Below are 17,957 nucleotides of genomic sequence, written 5' to 3' on the forward strand. Positions count from 1 at the left end.
AAAAAACTAGATAGATTTGTTTTTCACCATGGAAGAGCACGAGATGTGACCTATTTTGCCCCAATTCACTCTAATTTTGATGTTTCGGTGCCAAATATGTCCAGAAAGCATATGAATATCTCCGCTGATGATCTACATCCATGAAAAACGTTCAATATTTTAGCAAAGATTATCCACCACGAGGGTGGAGCATTTTCAAGTTGCCCATATCACGATAATGTTCCATTTTGCCCCATATTCCTTCAAAACTATGAAAAATTAGTTTTTTCATATATTTTCATGCTGTTTTCGAAGTTTTCATGCAATAATATGAAATTATTATGCAAATACTCTTATATAAAACTAGATAGAGTTTATTTTTACCATGGATGAGCAAGGGATGTGACCTATTTTGCCCCAATAGGACAGATCGGTGTAGTACTAGATTTGTAGTAATGAGCTGAATTTTAGTATGGTGAGAAGGTCAATTCTCCGTTTCTGCAATGAAATGGTGCAAAAAGCGTGGGTATTATGCTTGGTATTATGATTCCTTGCCTAATTTAATGCTGTTTGAGCAAAACTTTGGGCAACAGTGTTGTTGTTTTCTCCATTTCTTGCAACATAAACAACATAGTTATCCGAAGTTTTGCTCAAACAGCATCAAATTAGGCAAGGAATCATAATACCCACGCTTTTTGCACCATTTCTTTGCAGAAACGGAGAATTGACCTTCTCACCATACAAAAATTCAGCTCATTACTACAAATCTAGTACTACACCGAACGTGCCCCATTCATTCTAATTTTCATGATTCTAATTTTGCACGATTTTCCATCGTCAACAAAATTATCTGCCGGAAGTATATCAATATCATATCCAGGTACGTGCCGCGGATCACTTTTGGTATTTTTTCTTCCTAAATATCTCTTCTTCTTCTTCTTCTTCTTTCTGTGCGGGCTGATGGGGATCACATCAACTCGTCGACAGTCAACTTGACTATATGCCCTAAACAAAATATCTCCTCTTTGAAGCAAAGGTACCAGATTGCACTGGACAGAAACTTGAAAATTTGTGACAGTCAAATCGGCCTGTTGGCCTACTGTACTGCCTACCTGATCGGAAAATTAGCTTATGCACGTGGACGCCCGCTTACCTGTTTGCTCGGAATGCACGTGTGTAGTTAGAAAAGATTGTACTCGATGAGTGTTTTCCGTAATTACAAAAAATGTTGTATGCAACTCGTTGCAAAACTCGATTTTTTCAGCACTCGTCGTAATTATTCAACTAGGCAAGCCTCGTTGGATAAATGTACAACTCGTGCTGAAAAATTCATCAATTTGCAACTTGTTACATAAATAACTATTATCTGTCCCCTTAAAATGAAAAATCAAGTCAAAATATTGTGAAGAGAGAGGAGACAAAAAGTCAAAATGAAATTTGTATCAGCTTTATTTCGTGATGAAAACATCATAATTAAAGGCATGTATGGAGCTCCAACTTAGAAGCTTTTTACGCTTAATTTAAACGTTACGAAAGAGAAGTCGTAGAATCATTTATTCTACACCGATAAGAAGTGAATATTGTTTCGGTAGTCGTCGGCTGGATGGGTGGGTATACCATATCAAGAACTGAAGATAAGAAGGCACCAAACCATGGTTACCTACCGTTGTTACTAACTCAGATCTCCATGGTAAAATTATTGCTAACCGTTACTTCTCAGTGTCTCTTACTCTCAACGGCAACCTAGCATCAGCAATGGATTCGCCTCTATACTTTTATCGGTTTGCAGCACAAGTACCTAGGTAATCTGGCATCAGAACAAAACCATCCAACAACCAACCACCGAATGAACGAACGTCGGTCGGTCGACGAAATATATGTTCCCAAGGTGAGCAGCAGCATGTAGAGCACGTTCTGATCTAGAGAGAGGCTGCTGCTGCTGCTACTGGCTGAGCCTGCCTTCTTGCTATACATCCACTATATAGGTTTAATCTTTTTCTTCACATTTCGATTTCCCTGCTAAATGGCGATCAGGTTTCGTGAACGAACGATGGTTCTCGTTCAGCGCGTTCAGCGAACGACTGCACAATTCTTCACCAGCCTTCTGCTAGTGTTTTTGTGTTCCACGCCGCCCGCCGTCGCCGTCGCGGTTTAGAACACGATACGCGCGCGCGAGTTTGCCGTCGAAACACCGGCATCACAGTGTCTGGTTTTCGTCGTTCCATCATCAAGGCGCGAAGCTCCCAGGAACCTACAACCCAATAGGGTGGATTTGATATTTTGGGCTGTTTTGTTCTATTTATCATGACGGGTTTGTATCGACCATATTGCCTGGAATTTGTAATAATTCGATTTGGTAAGGAATGATTTGATACCAACTTCAACAGTATTTAGAAAGCACTTCATGAGGCCATAAACTATGAAAACCTTTTGGGGGAGGAGGGGGTGGTCCGGCCGAAGTCTACCGTCTATACATGACCTACGATAAATAACCAACAAGATTTATACTACAGACAGACACCATTGCAGATAAAAGTTTCACAATCATTCAAATATCTTGAACTTGTGACATGGTAAGTAAATATTCAAATTAATGATCAAATTTAATCTCTAGTATTATCTTGAAATTTTTGCAGATTAATTTTTTGATGGGTAATGCAAACATTCATAATGATAAAAGAAAAACGACTAATAAAACTAGCCAAACCAATTACAGTCGGGTCTTCTATTAAACGCTGCCACCCACTTTACGCCCACCTCAATTTCTCAGCTGCATCCAATCCAGCTGATTTGTTTAGAGCAGTTAGTGCTTATTATAGGGTATTGTACCATTTGGGCAGGTGTACCTGTTTTGGGCACTTGCCGCCATAACTAAGTCAATTTCAAACCGATTAATTTGAATCTTTGTACAGAGTTAGATACTGTACGTGCCTAAGTCTATACAAAATTTCAAATCAATCGGTTTGAAATTTACTTAGTTATAGCGGCAAGTGTCCAAAATAGGTACACCTGCCCAAATGGTACAAGACCCTATTATCACATACAAAAAATGAACTAAATTGGTGAAAAGCCAGCATGGAAAACGCGGTGGGTGTAAAGTGGGTGGCAGCAACTAATACCTACATACTCGACTGTATATCAACAACACTTTGTGGGAAAATTCGTATTAATTTTGACCCGTTACAAAAAAAAAAGAAAAAAAAATATCAGATAGCAGAGCGTAGTTTCGATCTACGGACCTCTGGGTTATGGGCCCAGCACGCTTCCACTGCGCCACTCTGCTGATGAGGAAGAAGCTGCTAAAAGCCTATCAAAAACTTTGTGGCCCAATCATGTTTCATCTGCTAACAAATTAATACAGCTGAGACACTCTCTGTGTATCATACACACGCTAAAAAATACTACTCATCGTCTGGAAATATTTTCATACTTTAATTTATTCGAAATAATTAAAAATAATTGGTTTCGAAATATTTTTTTTGCATTTCATAGCATATGGGCGTTACTGCAATGAACGATTGCTCTTCATCGATTTTCTCTTGGTTTTTTATTATGTTAACAAACAGCTAACAGGAAAAACAACAAAAACAATCAGAATGTTTTAGCCGGTAACGAAAAGGAAAACAACCACAAAAAAGAGAAATCGATCATTGCTGTTACACCGATATAGGTGAAATTTCTTCTAGCATACTGTTTTAACCAGAGTTAACAACAACAATTAATATTCACCATTGAATAATTTCGATATCTGTTTGAAAAAGTAATTATGAAATCCTGAATGGCAATTAATTAGCGTGTTGATGTTATGATGCGACGTTATTTTGTAGCATGACAACCATTGAAATGTTGCACAGCAATGCAACAAATTTCGGTTGTCTCGTCGCAACTGCAGCACGGAAAAAAATACTTCATTGAACTTCAATCGATATCCTAATGCTTTAATGTTAAATAAATAAATAATGAAGCCTTAAAATATGAGATCATTTGATATTATATTAGTTACGAGCGAGGTTACGAGTAGGGTAGGGCGGGGCAAGATGAGCACCCTAAGGATCACGTTTAGTTTATTGAAAGTTAACACAATTTTTCAAAGTACCTCTCAGTAGTTCTTTTCTATATCATGTTTTCTATCACCCATAAACATGGGAGGGTTCAAAATTCACAAAAAGGATGATTTATTTGACTAAACAAAAAAGATGTTTTATGGTCAGTTCGAACATGCTACGGGGCAAAACGAGCACCCTTACGGGGCAAGAAGAGCACTTCATTAAAATCCCAATATTTTAACACTAAATTGGCTATACAGTGATTGATATAGTGAACCTTGTTTATAGCAATGGTATCACGTTTTAAAATTATCATTTTTTTCGATTATTGAAAAAAAAGTGCGGTTTTATAATACTTTATACAAAATGACCCGAAAAACAATGAACGATTGTTAAGTTGCTTATTTTTAGGGATTTACGCAATCAAAAAGTTGCAGAGGTCACGGAAACCTATATCGGCACTATTGAGTGGATTACAATAATTTCAAAATATTTTCTATATTCCCCTGATGGGGAATAATGAGTGCTCATCTTGCCCCACTATAGGTACATAAATAACTAAAATTGAATAAATTTTAATGTTTGTTTTTAGAAAATATTTTCGAATGTAAATTAAAATGCCTTGCTGTAAGCTAGTAATGTTGGCTGATAACCAGAACTATGGTAAAAATATGATGCTGACATAAAAACCTTATTTTATGCTGATGATTTCTTATAAGAAAATGCTAAAAATCCATGCTATTGATTGACGATATTTTTTTAATTCTTTCATTATGAAGTATTTTTTATCAGGTTTACAAGTAGGATCAACATTATTCTAACGGATTATGAAGTTGTTTGGGCAAAATTCATGATAAAAGTAGTAAAACGGAGGGGTGCTCATCTTGCCCCGAGTGACCATCTTGCCCCGTCCTACCCTATTTCGTTCTGCATAATTATCTTTGTGTTTTGCTCATTTCATGTGCTTTTAATTTCAAGGCTTTTAGCACGCATCTTCGGCTGATTTTCTTCCTTTTTCAAAATTACTTAAACAATTTCAAGCTCTTGAACCCTAGAGGTGTGCACCGATTTGAAATCTGACGGCGGCGGCGTTTTGCACTTTTTTGGCCGGAGGCGGCGGCGTGATCGGCGTGACGCCGAATGAATTTTCGGCGGCGGCGGCGGCGTGAAACGGCGTGGTCATAATTTTTAAATTTTTGTTTATTCCGTTAATCAATATCATTGTTTTATTTTTTAGTAACTCATCATTTTGAAGATGCAATGACATGTTTATGGTTACGGTTTAGGTTTTTTTTATTTTATTTTCACATGTTTTTTGAAAATTTATTGAAATAATTGTTATGGTGAATCAGCTGACCAAAAAATTATCCAGAATAACCTTCTAAACGAATTCCCGGAATAAATTCTAGAGGAATTCCCGGTAGAATTTCTTGAGGAATTTCCGAATAAACTCTTTAAGAAATTCCCGGATGAACTCGTAGAGGTATTCCTCTAGGTACACCTAGTGGAAATCCCGGATAAACTTCTAAACGAATTTCCAAAAAAAAAAACATCTAAAAGAATTCCCTGATGAACTCTTAGAGAAACGTTTGGGGAAACTCCTGGAAGAATTCCGGAAACAAATCCTAGAACAACTCTTAGAGAAATTGCCGGAAGAACTCTCAGAGGAATTACCTGAGGAATTCTTAGGGGAATTACCGGTGGAACTCATAGAAGAATTTTCGGAGGAAATTCCGGGTATTCCTTGTGCAACTCCCAGAAATATTTTTAGAGCAACTAGTAAAGTAATTGCCAGAGGAACTTTCGTAGGAATTTTCGGAGGAACTCATAGAGAAATTGCCTAAGAAATTCGAAAAGGAATTCAAGGAGGAACTCGTAGAGAAATTACCAGAGGTATTCGTAGGTGAGTTCTCGGATGAACTCTCAATGGATTTCCCTGAAGAATTTCTTGAGGAATTCCCAGCCGGATTTCTAGAGCAATTCCCGATGGAACTCCTAGAAGAACTCCCAAGAAATTCGTGAAGAAATTCCCGGAGGAACTCGTAGAGAAATTCCCGGATAAACTCAGATACTTCTAGAGAAATTCCTGGGAGAACTCCTAAGAGGAACGTTCGGGGAAATTCTTAAAGGACTTCTCGAAGGAAGCTCCTGGCATACCCAGTGCAATTCTAGAAAAAAACTTATATAGCAACTCGTAGTGGAATTGCCTGGGGAACTTCTTCCCGGTGAAACTCGTGAAGGTATTTCCGAAGATATTCGAATTCCCGGAAGAACTTCTAGAGGAATTCCCGGAAGAACTTTTAGAGAAAGTCACGGTGAAACTCTTAGTGTAATTCTCGGAAAAAAAAATGGTGAGAAATCCCCAAAGGATCTCGGAAGGGAAGGAATTCCCGGAAGAATTCCTAGAGGAAACCCTAGAGAAATTCCCACAGGAACTTCTAGAGGAATGTTCGGAGAAACTTCTGGAAGAATTTCCAGGCGAACTCATAAAGGAACTCCTGGAAGAATTCCAGGAGGAACTGCTACAGAACTTGCCGGAAGAACTCCCAGAAGAATTCCCCGAGGAACTCCTAGAAGAATTACAAGAGAAACTCCTAGAAGAATTATCGGAGGAAACTTCTGATATTTCCAGTGCAATTTCTATGAACTCTTAAAGGAATTCCCGTAGAAATTCGTAAAGGAATTCCTGGATGAACTCGTTGAAGATCTCGTGGAGAAATTCCCGGAGGTGCTCCTAAAGGAATTGTGTGTGTATTTGGTTTTGAAGAGGGACTTTAACCTAGTGGTCATTCGCCCATCTGTCCTAGAGGAATTGCCGGATGATCTCCTACAGGAATTCCCAGGAAAAACTTCTAGATTGCTAGATGAATTCCTGGAGGATCTCCTAAAAAAATACCCGGAGTAACTCTTAGGGGAGTTTCTAGAGGAAGTACTACAAAAAGTCTCAGTGAAACTTCTGTAGCAATGCCCAAAGAAACTCCTAGAGGATGTCTCGGAGGAAACCCTCGGATTTCCCGAAGGACCTTCTGGAGTTCCCGGAGGAACTCTTAGCGGAATGCTTGGTGAAACTGCTGGAAGAATCCTCAAAAGAGTTGCTGGAGAAATTTCATCTCTTCTGGAGTTGAACACGACAACAACATTTTTTTTCAGAATCACCAGCATTTTCTTCAATCTTCGGAATCCCTAGATTCTTTTTTAAGACATCAATTATCTTCAGGAACCCCCGGTATCTTTGTAAACTCGTTTTAATTCGAAGGACAACCTCTTTCACTTTTTTAGAACTGTTATAAATTTGGACCAAAAAAATGGACCACCGCTGAAAACGTTGTAAGGTCGTTGCTATGTATGCAGATGACTTTTTGCTTGAAATATTATAATGAAATAAATCAAGAAAAAAATTAATTTATCGGGTCTGGTACGTTTGGCGTAAGGCCGTTTGGCTTAAAAGACATTTGGCATAAAGGACGTTTGACACAAAGGATATTTTGGCATAAAGAATATGTGAAATATATTTTCCCTCAGGAGAAAAATTAAAGAACAACCTTCAATGGAAAGAAGCCAAACTTGTTAGTGAGGCATTATTTTGGATCTCTTATTTTCGAAATAACAATTTGCTTCCATGAATTTGTTTTTTTTTTTCGGGAGGGGAATGTTCCTTCTTTTGTATATAGGCTGTTCTTTATCGATACAAGCAGTTTAGATTCTGGTAATGATTCTTTCCAGCAAATCATCCTTGTCTGCATATTATATTCAGAAAAATAAATGCATTATAATGTATTACCCTTCTTTAGAATACTTCCTCTTCTATGACGTTAGGTATGTATGTGGTTCATTTTTTACTGAAATGATTTTATGCCAAAAGTCCATTATGCCAAACGTCCTTTAAACCAAATGTCCTTTATACCAAGTGTCCTTCATGCCAAACGTCCTTATGCCAAATGGCATTATGCCAAACGGCCTTATGCCAAACGTACCAGACCCTAATTTGTCAATGCGTTTTTAAGATCGGCGTAGAAAATTGAAGATCGGCGGCGTAAGCGGCGGCGCGCCGAAAAATAATCGGTGGCGGCGGCGTGAACCGAAAATCGGCGGCGGCGCCGGCGTGGCGCGGCGGCGCACACCTCTAGAACCCGCATGCTTTCTCTGTACTTAAAACGAGATTTTCGTAATAAGTCTCTGTTCTCGGAATTCTCAAATTACATTCATATTTCTGACTAACTTTTGCTCTCAAAATACTCAAAATTAGACTCAGAATATTCTAGCATGAAAATACTCTTCCAAATTGGGACTTCATGTTGTTTATGACATGAAATTATATTTAATCTCTCGGAACAGCTTTGCACACTTTAACTTTGCATTTGAGTTTTAAATTTTTAAAAATGTGTTGATTTTTTGATGTTACACGAAACAGCATCTTTTTCTAAGCCACTGTGATTTATTTTTAGATTTTTAGAGCTTTATGTTGGTAGGTACCTAAAAATAAACTTAAAAAAAAAATATTTGAAGTCACCTTTTGACAGCATAATGCTAATTTGTGTGCATAATGCTAATGCTTGGTATGTTCTAATTCTGTTTCTTTCGTTATCTACGTTCTCAAAATATTCATTGAATTGAGTATCCCAGGCTCAGAGTATCAAGGTAAGCAGAAGAGATCGGTTCTGTAACACGAGCCCGAATGCCACAAGCCCGAATGCTATAAAACGCATTTTTGAGGAAACTGATCAATAAATTCATCAAAGATTTTTCCTTCTTTCAGTTATCGGCTATTCTTTCAAGATGTATTGCCGCAAAACTTATTAGAGCCGCATGATTAGCGCCAGAGTTAATGAACATATTTTGGCAGCGGGTTCTCCTTCTTTGGAACATCGGCTAATCGTTCGTGTTTTATTGTACAGTCAAGTTTTTTTTACGCGGTTTTCATTTACGAGGTTTTTACGCGGATTTTTGAATTAAAGCGGTTTTCATTTACGCGGATTTTTGAATTAACGTGGTTTTCATTTACACGGATTTTTTAATTAACGTGGTTTTTATTTACGCGGATTTTTTAATTAACGCGGTTTATATTTGTGCAAATTTACGGCACTGGAAATTATTTTCGACATATTATTTTTATTTGTTTCAAAACGAGATGGCTAATGTTCTGCTGTTTTCATGTATGTTTGAACAGTAAGCTAATTCCCTTGAGGAAATGGTTATTTTTTGTAGATTTTGATACCAAGTTTGGAGCATATCAATCATTATTATTTTTTCATAAGATACCTAGCTTAAAAGCTTAAAGTCGATGCCTGACACCATTTTGGAATCCAAGATGGCGACCATTTACTATGTTAATTTTAACTATCTAGGGGTTCAACTAGTTAGCTATTAATGGTACATATTTGGGCTCGATTGGATAACTCCACATGAAGTTAGAGCGCTTTTGATAAAATAATTTATATTAGAGCAAGGGGAATGACATATCCTTTTCTAACCGGAAAATCCGTATTTATCCGTTCCTAACCGTCGCTAACCGCTGCTAACTTGAGCAGCGGTTAGATGCGGCTAACGACGATTAGCAACGGATAAATGCGGATTTTTGCGGTTAGCAAAGGAAGTGACACTCCCCATGTATTAGAGTGCTGTTCGTTAAAGTGCTATAATTCAGAATTGGCATATATATTGGTCTTTGAAATACATTTGACTCGACTTAAATATGTTCAAAGGAAAAAAATCAGTTTAATGAATACTCTCTGAGAAATTTCAATCATTTGCAAATGTGTAACTAGCACCTCCTAGTGGCGAAATTTCGAAATAAATGGTCATTTAACTTCAAATCTTTGACCTACCGAACAACTTTGCTAAAGAAAACAACTTTCGATCAGAGATATGATCATATGATCAGAGTCCTGAGTTATATGAAATACAAGAAATGTTTGCTCTCTTGCGCTACCTCGCTCCTGAAACCCCCAGAAACTTCCTCAGGCCCGGTAGAACACCAGAATACTCTAAAATTCCCATTGAACACCCAGAAACGCCTAGAGCCTCTGAGTATCTTTTCATCCTCCCAGATTTATAATTGATTATTGGATTTACGGATTTTTGAATTAATGCGGTTTTGATTTACGCGGGTTTTTAATTAACGCGGTTTTTATTTACGTGGTACGTATCCCCCGCGTAAAAAAAAACTTGGCCCGTGTTCGGGCTAGTGACATTCGGAGTAGTATTATAGAATCGTCCAACTACCCATCCTTTCCTTTCCCTCAGCAGTCGCAAGGACGTGGCCAGGACAGTTCTCAAGATTCTCGACCATTGGAGGATTGCGTCAGTCTTATCTAAGAGTTAGAGATTAGTTCCAAATCTTTGTACTTAGGTTCGGACGGGAAAGAGGCAACCCTCATAACAGCAGTCTAAGACTGTTGTACCACCTACGAATTTGTGCAACTCGCTGCTAATGCTAATTGGCTTCTTTAGCGGTGTTGAGATAATTACATATTCAGAATCTGCATGCAAAACTGAGCCGAAATCCAAATTTTCATGAATTTTGGTGCCCGGGAACCTATTTAAAAATCAGTTTGAATTTTGTATGGGAGCGATTTGTCGAATTACCCCTCGTCGCATTCTGTACTGGGCGGAGCTGTCAAGCAGTTGGCCAGCTGTCAAAAGGTGATTTCGAAAAATCTCTTCGAAAGCGATTTTAGGTACCAAAATGAAGTTCTAAAAATCTGAAAAAAATCATGGTGGTTCAAAAAAAGGTGCTCTTTAGTTTAAAATCAAAAAATCAATACATTTTTCTTAATTTAAAAACCCAATTAAGCGAATGCGTTGAGACCTATATGAGACATTTTTAGAGGATTTACCTGAGCATCTCTAGCGCCCGCGTCGTTTGATGCAAAATCAATAAGGACAACAACAACAATAACTGCAACATTTTTGACCTTCCATGCCATCTGAACTATGGTTGCTATTATTAGAACCAATATTGCTCTAAGAGTGCCTACCTTCAGGAGCAGAGTGGCGCAGTGGAAGCGTGCTGGGCCCATAACCCAGAGGTCCGTAGATCGAAACTACGCTCTGCTAACTGATTCTTTTTGTTACTTGTTACTTTCCCTTTAGGTACTGGATCATCCAGTCTGGATGACAGCTTTAAAATAATCAATTTGCGGTTGTTTGAAGTTTGATTTACGTTTTGTTCAAACTTCAGCAAAGAGTAGGTACATTGGCTTACGTTTCCCTACAATTAAGTGCGAACAACTAGATTAGTAGGTAGATAATATTTTATCCGACTCCCGATTAGTAAATCAATTAGCAAGCTTCTTGCTCAGTAGTCTTATAAACAAGCCAAAGCGATAAACGTAAGGCCGTAGGACACTTTCAAAAGCATCAAAGTATCGATGGACATCACATATTGTTTATATGATAACAGTACGTTTGCTTAACAAAAACAAACAAAATTCAACAGTTGGGTACAACATGATTTCCTGATAGCATTTAATGTTAACAAAATTTTGATAGGTATAACAATCGAATCTATGTCTACGTCGCGTCAAATGCCTCACGAATCCATTTCAACATCTTTGGCACTCCCCCTATTTTTATTAGATGCAGTTACCAATCATTTTAGCGATAGCCAGATTAACAATGATAACTGTAATGCTATCTAAATATTATATGAAATTATTGATTTATTCAAGTACAATAGGTAGACAGATCGAAGAAAATTTGCTTTGTGCTCCTCAACATTCATCTGCCTTCGTGGCGCAATCGGTTAGCGCGTTCGGCTGTTAACCGAAAGGTTGGTGGTTCGAGTCCACCCGGGGGCGGGAATCTTTTTTTACACTCTGACCCCTTGTTTCCATAAACATAAAATGAAATGCACAAAAATGTCCATTCTAGATGCCGGTATCCAACAATTTAATATGCTTACTTTCTCCTATCACTGAAAACTGTAAATCAATTAAATTTTGGTTTTTATTTCTGTGTATTTTAACTAATGCTAATTCTACACTTCCTGTACTCTTGTAACTCAATTAACGTTGTAGAAGCACAACTATGTTTGTTTTTTAAATTAGTTTGACAAAATAGGGTATCTCACATGTGTCCGGACATTAAAAAAATGCCCTAGCACAACGCGCAAAGAATATAAGTGGTTTGAGTGTTGCATGCATCACGGCGTTTACTCGACGTCATTGGCTACCATTCACAGGAATTAATGGATATTTGAAAGGTCCGGGTTTCGTGTCGTGATAATCGCAATCCAGCTGTTGATCCCGGCTTGTCGCATCACACCTTCCACAGCGATGTTGAAAAGTAGGCATGAGAGTCCCTCACTTTGTCACAGTTTCCGGCGAGATCCGAATGAACTGCATAGTTCACCAGAACCTCTTACGCAGTTGTGTACACGGTTCATCGTTGCTTTTTATCAGTCTTGTCAGTTGCCCAAGTAATCCGTTTGCAGCGGAATTAATAAACATTTGAAAGGTTCTGGTTTTCTGATCTGTGTTGCTGCAATCATAATTTAAACACCAACGCCTGCTTTAGAGTTATAGCTGAGGACCGTTTTACATCAAAACTCTTTTTATCAGGGAGATATTGAGATGGGTCGTTTCACGCCAGTGACGCGTTTTGGATTGATTCCCCCTATCTGAAGTTGGAATTTGGATTCTGTGTAGAGAAATGTTGTGCTGGGAAAAATTAAATGGTCAAGATACAGTAACACATACATAATATAATGAAAATACCTCACTATAAATTAGATGGTATTAGTCTGATGGATATGAAATTCCTAATGATAATATATAAAATAAGATAAAATGGAATTTTCTCACCAAGTTTTCAATCATAAACTTAATCCAATTGTATCTCGCAGGTATGGGCTTCAGTCGTAATCCATGGGAAGCCTCTATAGTTCCGTCAGGCGGGTCTTGGTAAATAAATTCCTATCTATAAACTTATGATGAGCTTTTGATTTTCACACAGGTTTACCACATGGCAAAGTTGTCTTCTGGCTCCAAGTACATATCACTTCCACCTTCCTTCAGAAGGTTCAGGAATGCACGAGATGTTCAGAAAGCATACCTATCGAAGGTTAATGATAGGAGTCAGCGCAGCTCAAGAAAAATACGTCCGCCTCGCAGCAGGGCTACATATTATCGAATAAAGAAACAATGAAGCAAAAAAGGTTCCCGCCCCCGGGTGGGCTCGAACCACCAACCTTTCGGTTAACAGCCGAACGCGCTAGCCAATTGCGCCACGGAGGCACACGGTACCAGCGCTCAAAATAGCTGTACTAAAATTTTGGCATCGAACGTTGAAAAATTTCTATTCGATATCTAAATTAAAGCTTGAAGCATGCAAAGTTCCTTCCAAATCTGAAAAAGAACGAATGCTGTCAAATTCGCAACAGATGCTTTTTTTCTAGCCTATAGGGCACTGCATGATATTCTTTCCTTCTCTTTCACTCTTACTGAAAATTTGTAAACAACAAGGCCACGAAACGTCAAAATCCCATACAAAATCAAAACAGTGCAGTGCCCTATTCTCAATCAACTGCTTGTTTTTGTTGTGCAGAGCGTAAAGCTAGGTATTTATAATTATTTACACGTAGCCAAGCTGAGATTTTTTTGACAAGCGTGAACGCCATTAATGTCGCGCAACATGTCTAATTTGTTGCACTCAGACCAAGTACTTGACATGAGAAGTCGGCAATACAGAACTTAATTTAAAAGCAACAATCGGTAAAACAGAAAACAAAAATTTTCACACTGCTATATGTATAGGGGTACGTATAATAAAGTGGCCACCCTACATTCTTCATTGTACGAAGGAAAATTTGTGTTTCACTCATGCAAACACAAACGGTGTGTTCTTCATTACTGAATTATGATTATTATAGATTTTTAACTCTGGCTTGGCTTCAATCAAAAAAGGTACTGCAATGTTCACGGATTCGATCACATCGAGATGCATATCATGCTTATTATAAATATCTACAATGTTCTTGGATTTCTCACAATTAATTGTTAGAGTTTTAATTTTGTTACATTTATTGAATTTATGTAGAAAAAGAAAAATACCGAAAAAGAAGAGGTTCATCGTAATTATATGAATAAAAATCTAGCAATTAAGCAATAATAGAGGTTTCTAATATATTATTACCCGATCTAATTAAATCGTTTCCCTTTAACAGTCGAATATTTGTACTTTCCATACAAACGAACGAACCCATCATGATACAAAAGTAGGATAAACGTATTCGGTAGTAGCGTGTCGTGTTTTCAGTGGATAAAAGTGATTGCTTCGGCTTTGTTAACATACAGATAAGATTACTATCAAAGCATTTCCCCACGTGTGTGGTATGCTGATCATTTCTATCAACTATTTGGTCTCAATTTTCGTACGATTCTGTCATCAACCACTCAGTGTGAGGGTAAGATAATCGTAAAATCAAAACGAGTTATCTGTAGCACATGATTCATGTGAAATGACGAATATGAATAACAATAGAGGGTTTGATTTACTATCGGATAAGATTGGGTTATCTAAGTGGGGACAAACTCATGTAAAATAGTCTGTTCTTAGGTATGCTAACGCAGAAAGAAAAAAAAATTCGTCAGCTATCTAATTTGCAAAACTAATTGTCCGATGGTGAAATAAATCCTCAATAACTACATGGACGCGAATATTCAATGGTATAATATAAAGCCTAAAGCCATCTAATCGTTCATATGTTTCTGTTTGATATAACTGGAATAAATATCACCTCAGTTTATTCACGGGCAGATAATCTGCGCTGAATTATAAACTTGCTAACTTCTACCGATTATAAATGTAACAGTTCAATATAATCAAACATGGTACGAGCTAAAGCGTCTCAGTGAATTTGATGGTCGCCACACAAGCAAATGTAGACGATATAAGTATGTAATGTGTAACAATACGCACATCGTTGATCGTTTGTTCACATCCCGCTCCGAACAAACTGGGCCAATGTGACTAGACTTGGTATGAGAATCCGGCTCTATACACAGGGGCAGTTATCATTCAGCGCGCTGCCGCAACCGTTCCATCACTTCGGCCAAACGGTTCCGGCGGTACGCGGTCGGAATGAGCAGGATCTTCTTCTGATGCCCAGACGAACCGAACATCTTCTTCAGGGCTGACTTTCCATCCTTGCTGCGTAGAATCATCTCGATGCCGTCGTTTAGCGTGGAAATGCTCATAATTTCGGTCCACCGGTGGGTCCATTCGCACTGCGAAATGAAGTCGTGATTGTAAGTTTTGGAAACGAATGACTTTAACAATTGTAATACTACCTGCCATCCACCAAATAAGTCACTCTTCGTAGCATAGATTATGCGGCAATCTGTTAGAACTACAACATCCTTATTGTCAACAACAGTCTCGTAGTACGCAAACGTATCAGTCGCCGTAAATTTTCCTTTGTCAATATCCCTGAAAAAATAACAAGAAAAGAAAATATGTACCATGTTCTTGTTAGAGTTCTTCCTAAATCGAAATGAGTACTGTCAAGACAACTTACTTCAACAGCTTATTTCCCTCGGCCTCCTTTTTGTTGTACGGCCTTACGATGCCATCCTTGTGCAGGAACCGCGGTGGCCTCAATCGAGCAGCTTCGTCCGACAGTTCGGTGGCCCTCTTCACCGCATCGAAGCTTCCACTGGCAAAATCAGTCACGCCGGCAATCGGACGAGCCACCAATCCCACAGCTCCCTTGCCAAGGCCCTTGAAGAACCCTTCGACGCCTTCCTCCTTGGCTCCACTGATGGGTTTGGTGAAAACACCCGTCACTCCGTCGAATACTCCCATCACCAGCCCTTTGCCACTGCGAGCAATGCCTTCCTGCAGGGTGGCTGGCTTTTTGTTCAATGCATCCCGTCGTTTCTTCTGATAATCATCGTCAAACGTTAGCGCGGCCAAACCTTTGCCCATGGCTCCGGTGATCCTGTGGGGAACATATAAGATTTATTATTTATACTTGATATAGGTAACGTCGTAGGTCATAAAGTTGTACGTTTGCGCTCACCATGCTCAGACATTATGTATCTGATGCTGCAGATCATTCTTTTTGTTTGGATCTACTTCCTTAAAGAAAATGTCTTTACATAGATCAACATGGGATCAAACAATCATTGCAAATCTCAGCTTCTCCTGTCCCCTCTAGACGTATTTCTTCTCATCCATGCAAACTTACTCCTGGAAAATGATAAGTCGACAACCTGGAGCTTCCAACATAGTTCTGAATCTCACAAGTTCCTACGACCTCATGCTTCCACGGCTCAATCGATCACAAAGATGCCAGCTGAGAGTTGTGCGCATAGCTGGTAGTGCAGCCTGGGCACTGTTGTCCTTATGACTTCGGTGACAAGCGAGTCTGCGGATTAAGGATTAGCAGCAAATTCTTCAACTACACAGTCTGATCAATGTCTATGAGCTGACCAACGGCAAAACGATGACGTGAAGGATGTGTTTTACGAATAATTGGACAAGACCTATCATATGGAGAATGTTCAAAACACGACGTTGAGATTGTCATCGGTGACGCCAACGCACAGGTCACAGAGGAGAAGTATTTTTCCGTTCAATATAAAGAGCCTTCTCTCCGGCACTAATAAGGGGCAGTTCATAAACCACGTAGACCCCACTCGTAGACTCCCCCCACCCCAAAAAAGTTCACGTGGTTTATGAACGGACCCTAACAACGGACTGAGATTAGTCAGATTTGCTGTTGTCAGCGGAATGGCCTTTACAAGCACCTACTTTGCACGCATGAAAATATCAGCAAGCACACCTGGATACACCCAAATGGCTAAGTTTGCAACCAAGTTGACCATGTGGTGGTAGATGGCCGACATTATTCGGACGCCATTCATGTTAGAACTTTTAGGGGTCCCAACATTTATTTTATCCACAGAATGATGAGTACGGCAGCGCGGGAGGTGTTAGGCGGAAGAAAGAATATTGTTAGAAGCCGGATGCTGGTGTCGAAGATCCGACAAAGCAGCAAGCGATATATAGGAAAGCAATAGTAGCCTAAAAACTAATCAACAGGAAAAAATACCATGAAGAAAATGAGATTTCTTAGGCGCAAGAGAGTATGGAACAGAATCATATGCGAAGGTTTTGCGAAACTGTCGATGGTGTGCAGAGAAAAATAAGACGGTATGTTGTTCTTGTCATGTGCAACGACCGTGATGGAAACTTACTGACAGATAAGATAATGTTGGCTGCCAGGTGAAAATAGCACTTCGTGTAATTGTTGAACGGTGGGAATGGAAAAGCGAAAGTCAGAGTTCGAATTGATGACGACGGACAGGCTGTGGAACCTTCAATGCCAAGGCCAAGATAACCATTAGAGGATTGAAGAAGGCAAGGCTGCTGGAAAAGACGAACTCCCGGTTGGAGCAGCGTACCAACTCTTACACCGTATTATATGGAACGTAGAGGATTTTTTTCCTTCATTCGTATGGCTTTTCGTTCGAGGCGAGTTTGCCACTATGCTGTTGATACTATTACACTTTTTGACATCCCAGGTAACCACTAAGCATTTGAATAAGCCGTGTATCAGCCCGTATTACGCATTTAAACTGCTTGCTGCCCTACATAAGCAGTTCGAATGCATAGCTGCCTTGAGTCAGCATAAGCTGTGCTGCTCAAAAGCTTTCGGCTGTTAATTAGCATTTCAACTGCTTGAAGTGGTTTCACTTGGGAGCATACAGAATGCTTTTCAACTGCTCTTTAAATGCTAGGAGCAAAAAGGTTGGGAGATATGTTACGCATTTGGCAACACATTTTGTCTCTCTCTTACAGAGCCTATGCTTCTGTTTACAAATTTGTGCATCTTATTTGTTTCTTCATTTTCCCCTACTCATCCAAAAGCACCAAAGAAAACATTACTGCAGCTGGATTGGATTGGGAACTTGTCCATCAAAAAAT

General features: G+C 39.0%; 1 protein-coding gene and 4 non-coding genes across 11 annotated transcripts in view; 2 read left to right on the forward strand and 3 right to left on the reverse strand.

Moving 5' to 3' along the window:
- Positions 1 to 3,190: 3,190 nt before the first annotated feature.
- Trnam-cau (transfer RNA methionine (anticodon CAU)) lies at positions 3,191 to 3,262 on the reverse strand. The gene has a single exon. It is a non-coding gene; the product is annotated as a tRNA-Met (tRNA).
- Positions 3,263 to 11,009: 7,747 nt separating this feature from the next.
- Trnam-cau (transfer RNA methionine (anticodon CAU)) lies at positions 11,010 to 11,081 on the forward strand. Its single transcript has one exon. It is a non-coding gene; the product is annotated as a tRNA-Met (tRNA).
- Positions 11,082 to 11,750: 669 nt separating this feature from the next.
- Trnan-guu (transfer RNA asparagine (anticodon GUU)) lies at positions 11,751 to 11,824 on the forward strand. Its single transcript has one exon. It is a non-coding gene; the product is annotated as a tRNA-Asn (tRNA).
- A 1,363-nt stretch (positions 11,825 to 13,187) lies between these two features.
- Trnan-guu (transfer RNA asparagine (anticodon GUU)) lies at positions 13,188 to 13,261 on the reverse strand. The gene has a single exon. It is a non-coding gene; the product is annotated as a tRNA-Asn (tRNA).
- A 768-nt stretch (positions 13,262 to 14,029) lies between these two features.
- Positions 14,030 to 17,957, reverse strand: part of LOC109417792 (intermembrane lipid transfer protein Vps13) — a 70,132-nt gene continuing 66,204 nt past the window's right edge. For all 7 annotated transcript variants that reach the window (XM_062853550.1, XM_029869650.2, XM_062853551.1 and 4 more), the window contains 3 exons: positions 15,544 to 15,966; positions 15,317 to 15,455; positions 14,030 to 15,253 (listed from right to left, as the gene is read on the reverse strand). In XM_062853550.1, the coding sequence (XP_062709534.1) occupies positions 15,041 to 15,253; positions 15,317 to 15,455; positions 15,544 to 15,966 (775 nt within the window). In that variant the 3' untranslated portion in view covers positions 14,030 to 15,040. The remainder of the gene's footprint in view (positions 15,254 to 15,316; positions 15,456 to 15,543; positions 15,967 to 17,957) is intronic.

The sequence above is a fragment of the Aedes albopictus genome, chromosome 2, assembly GCF_035046485.1.
Source record: "Aedes albopictus strain Foshan chromosome 2, AalbF5, whole genome shotgun sequence".
NCBI classification, from domain to species: domain Eukaryota; kingdom Metazoa; phylum Arthropoda; class Insecta; order Diptera; family Culicidae; genus Aedes; species Aedes albopictus.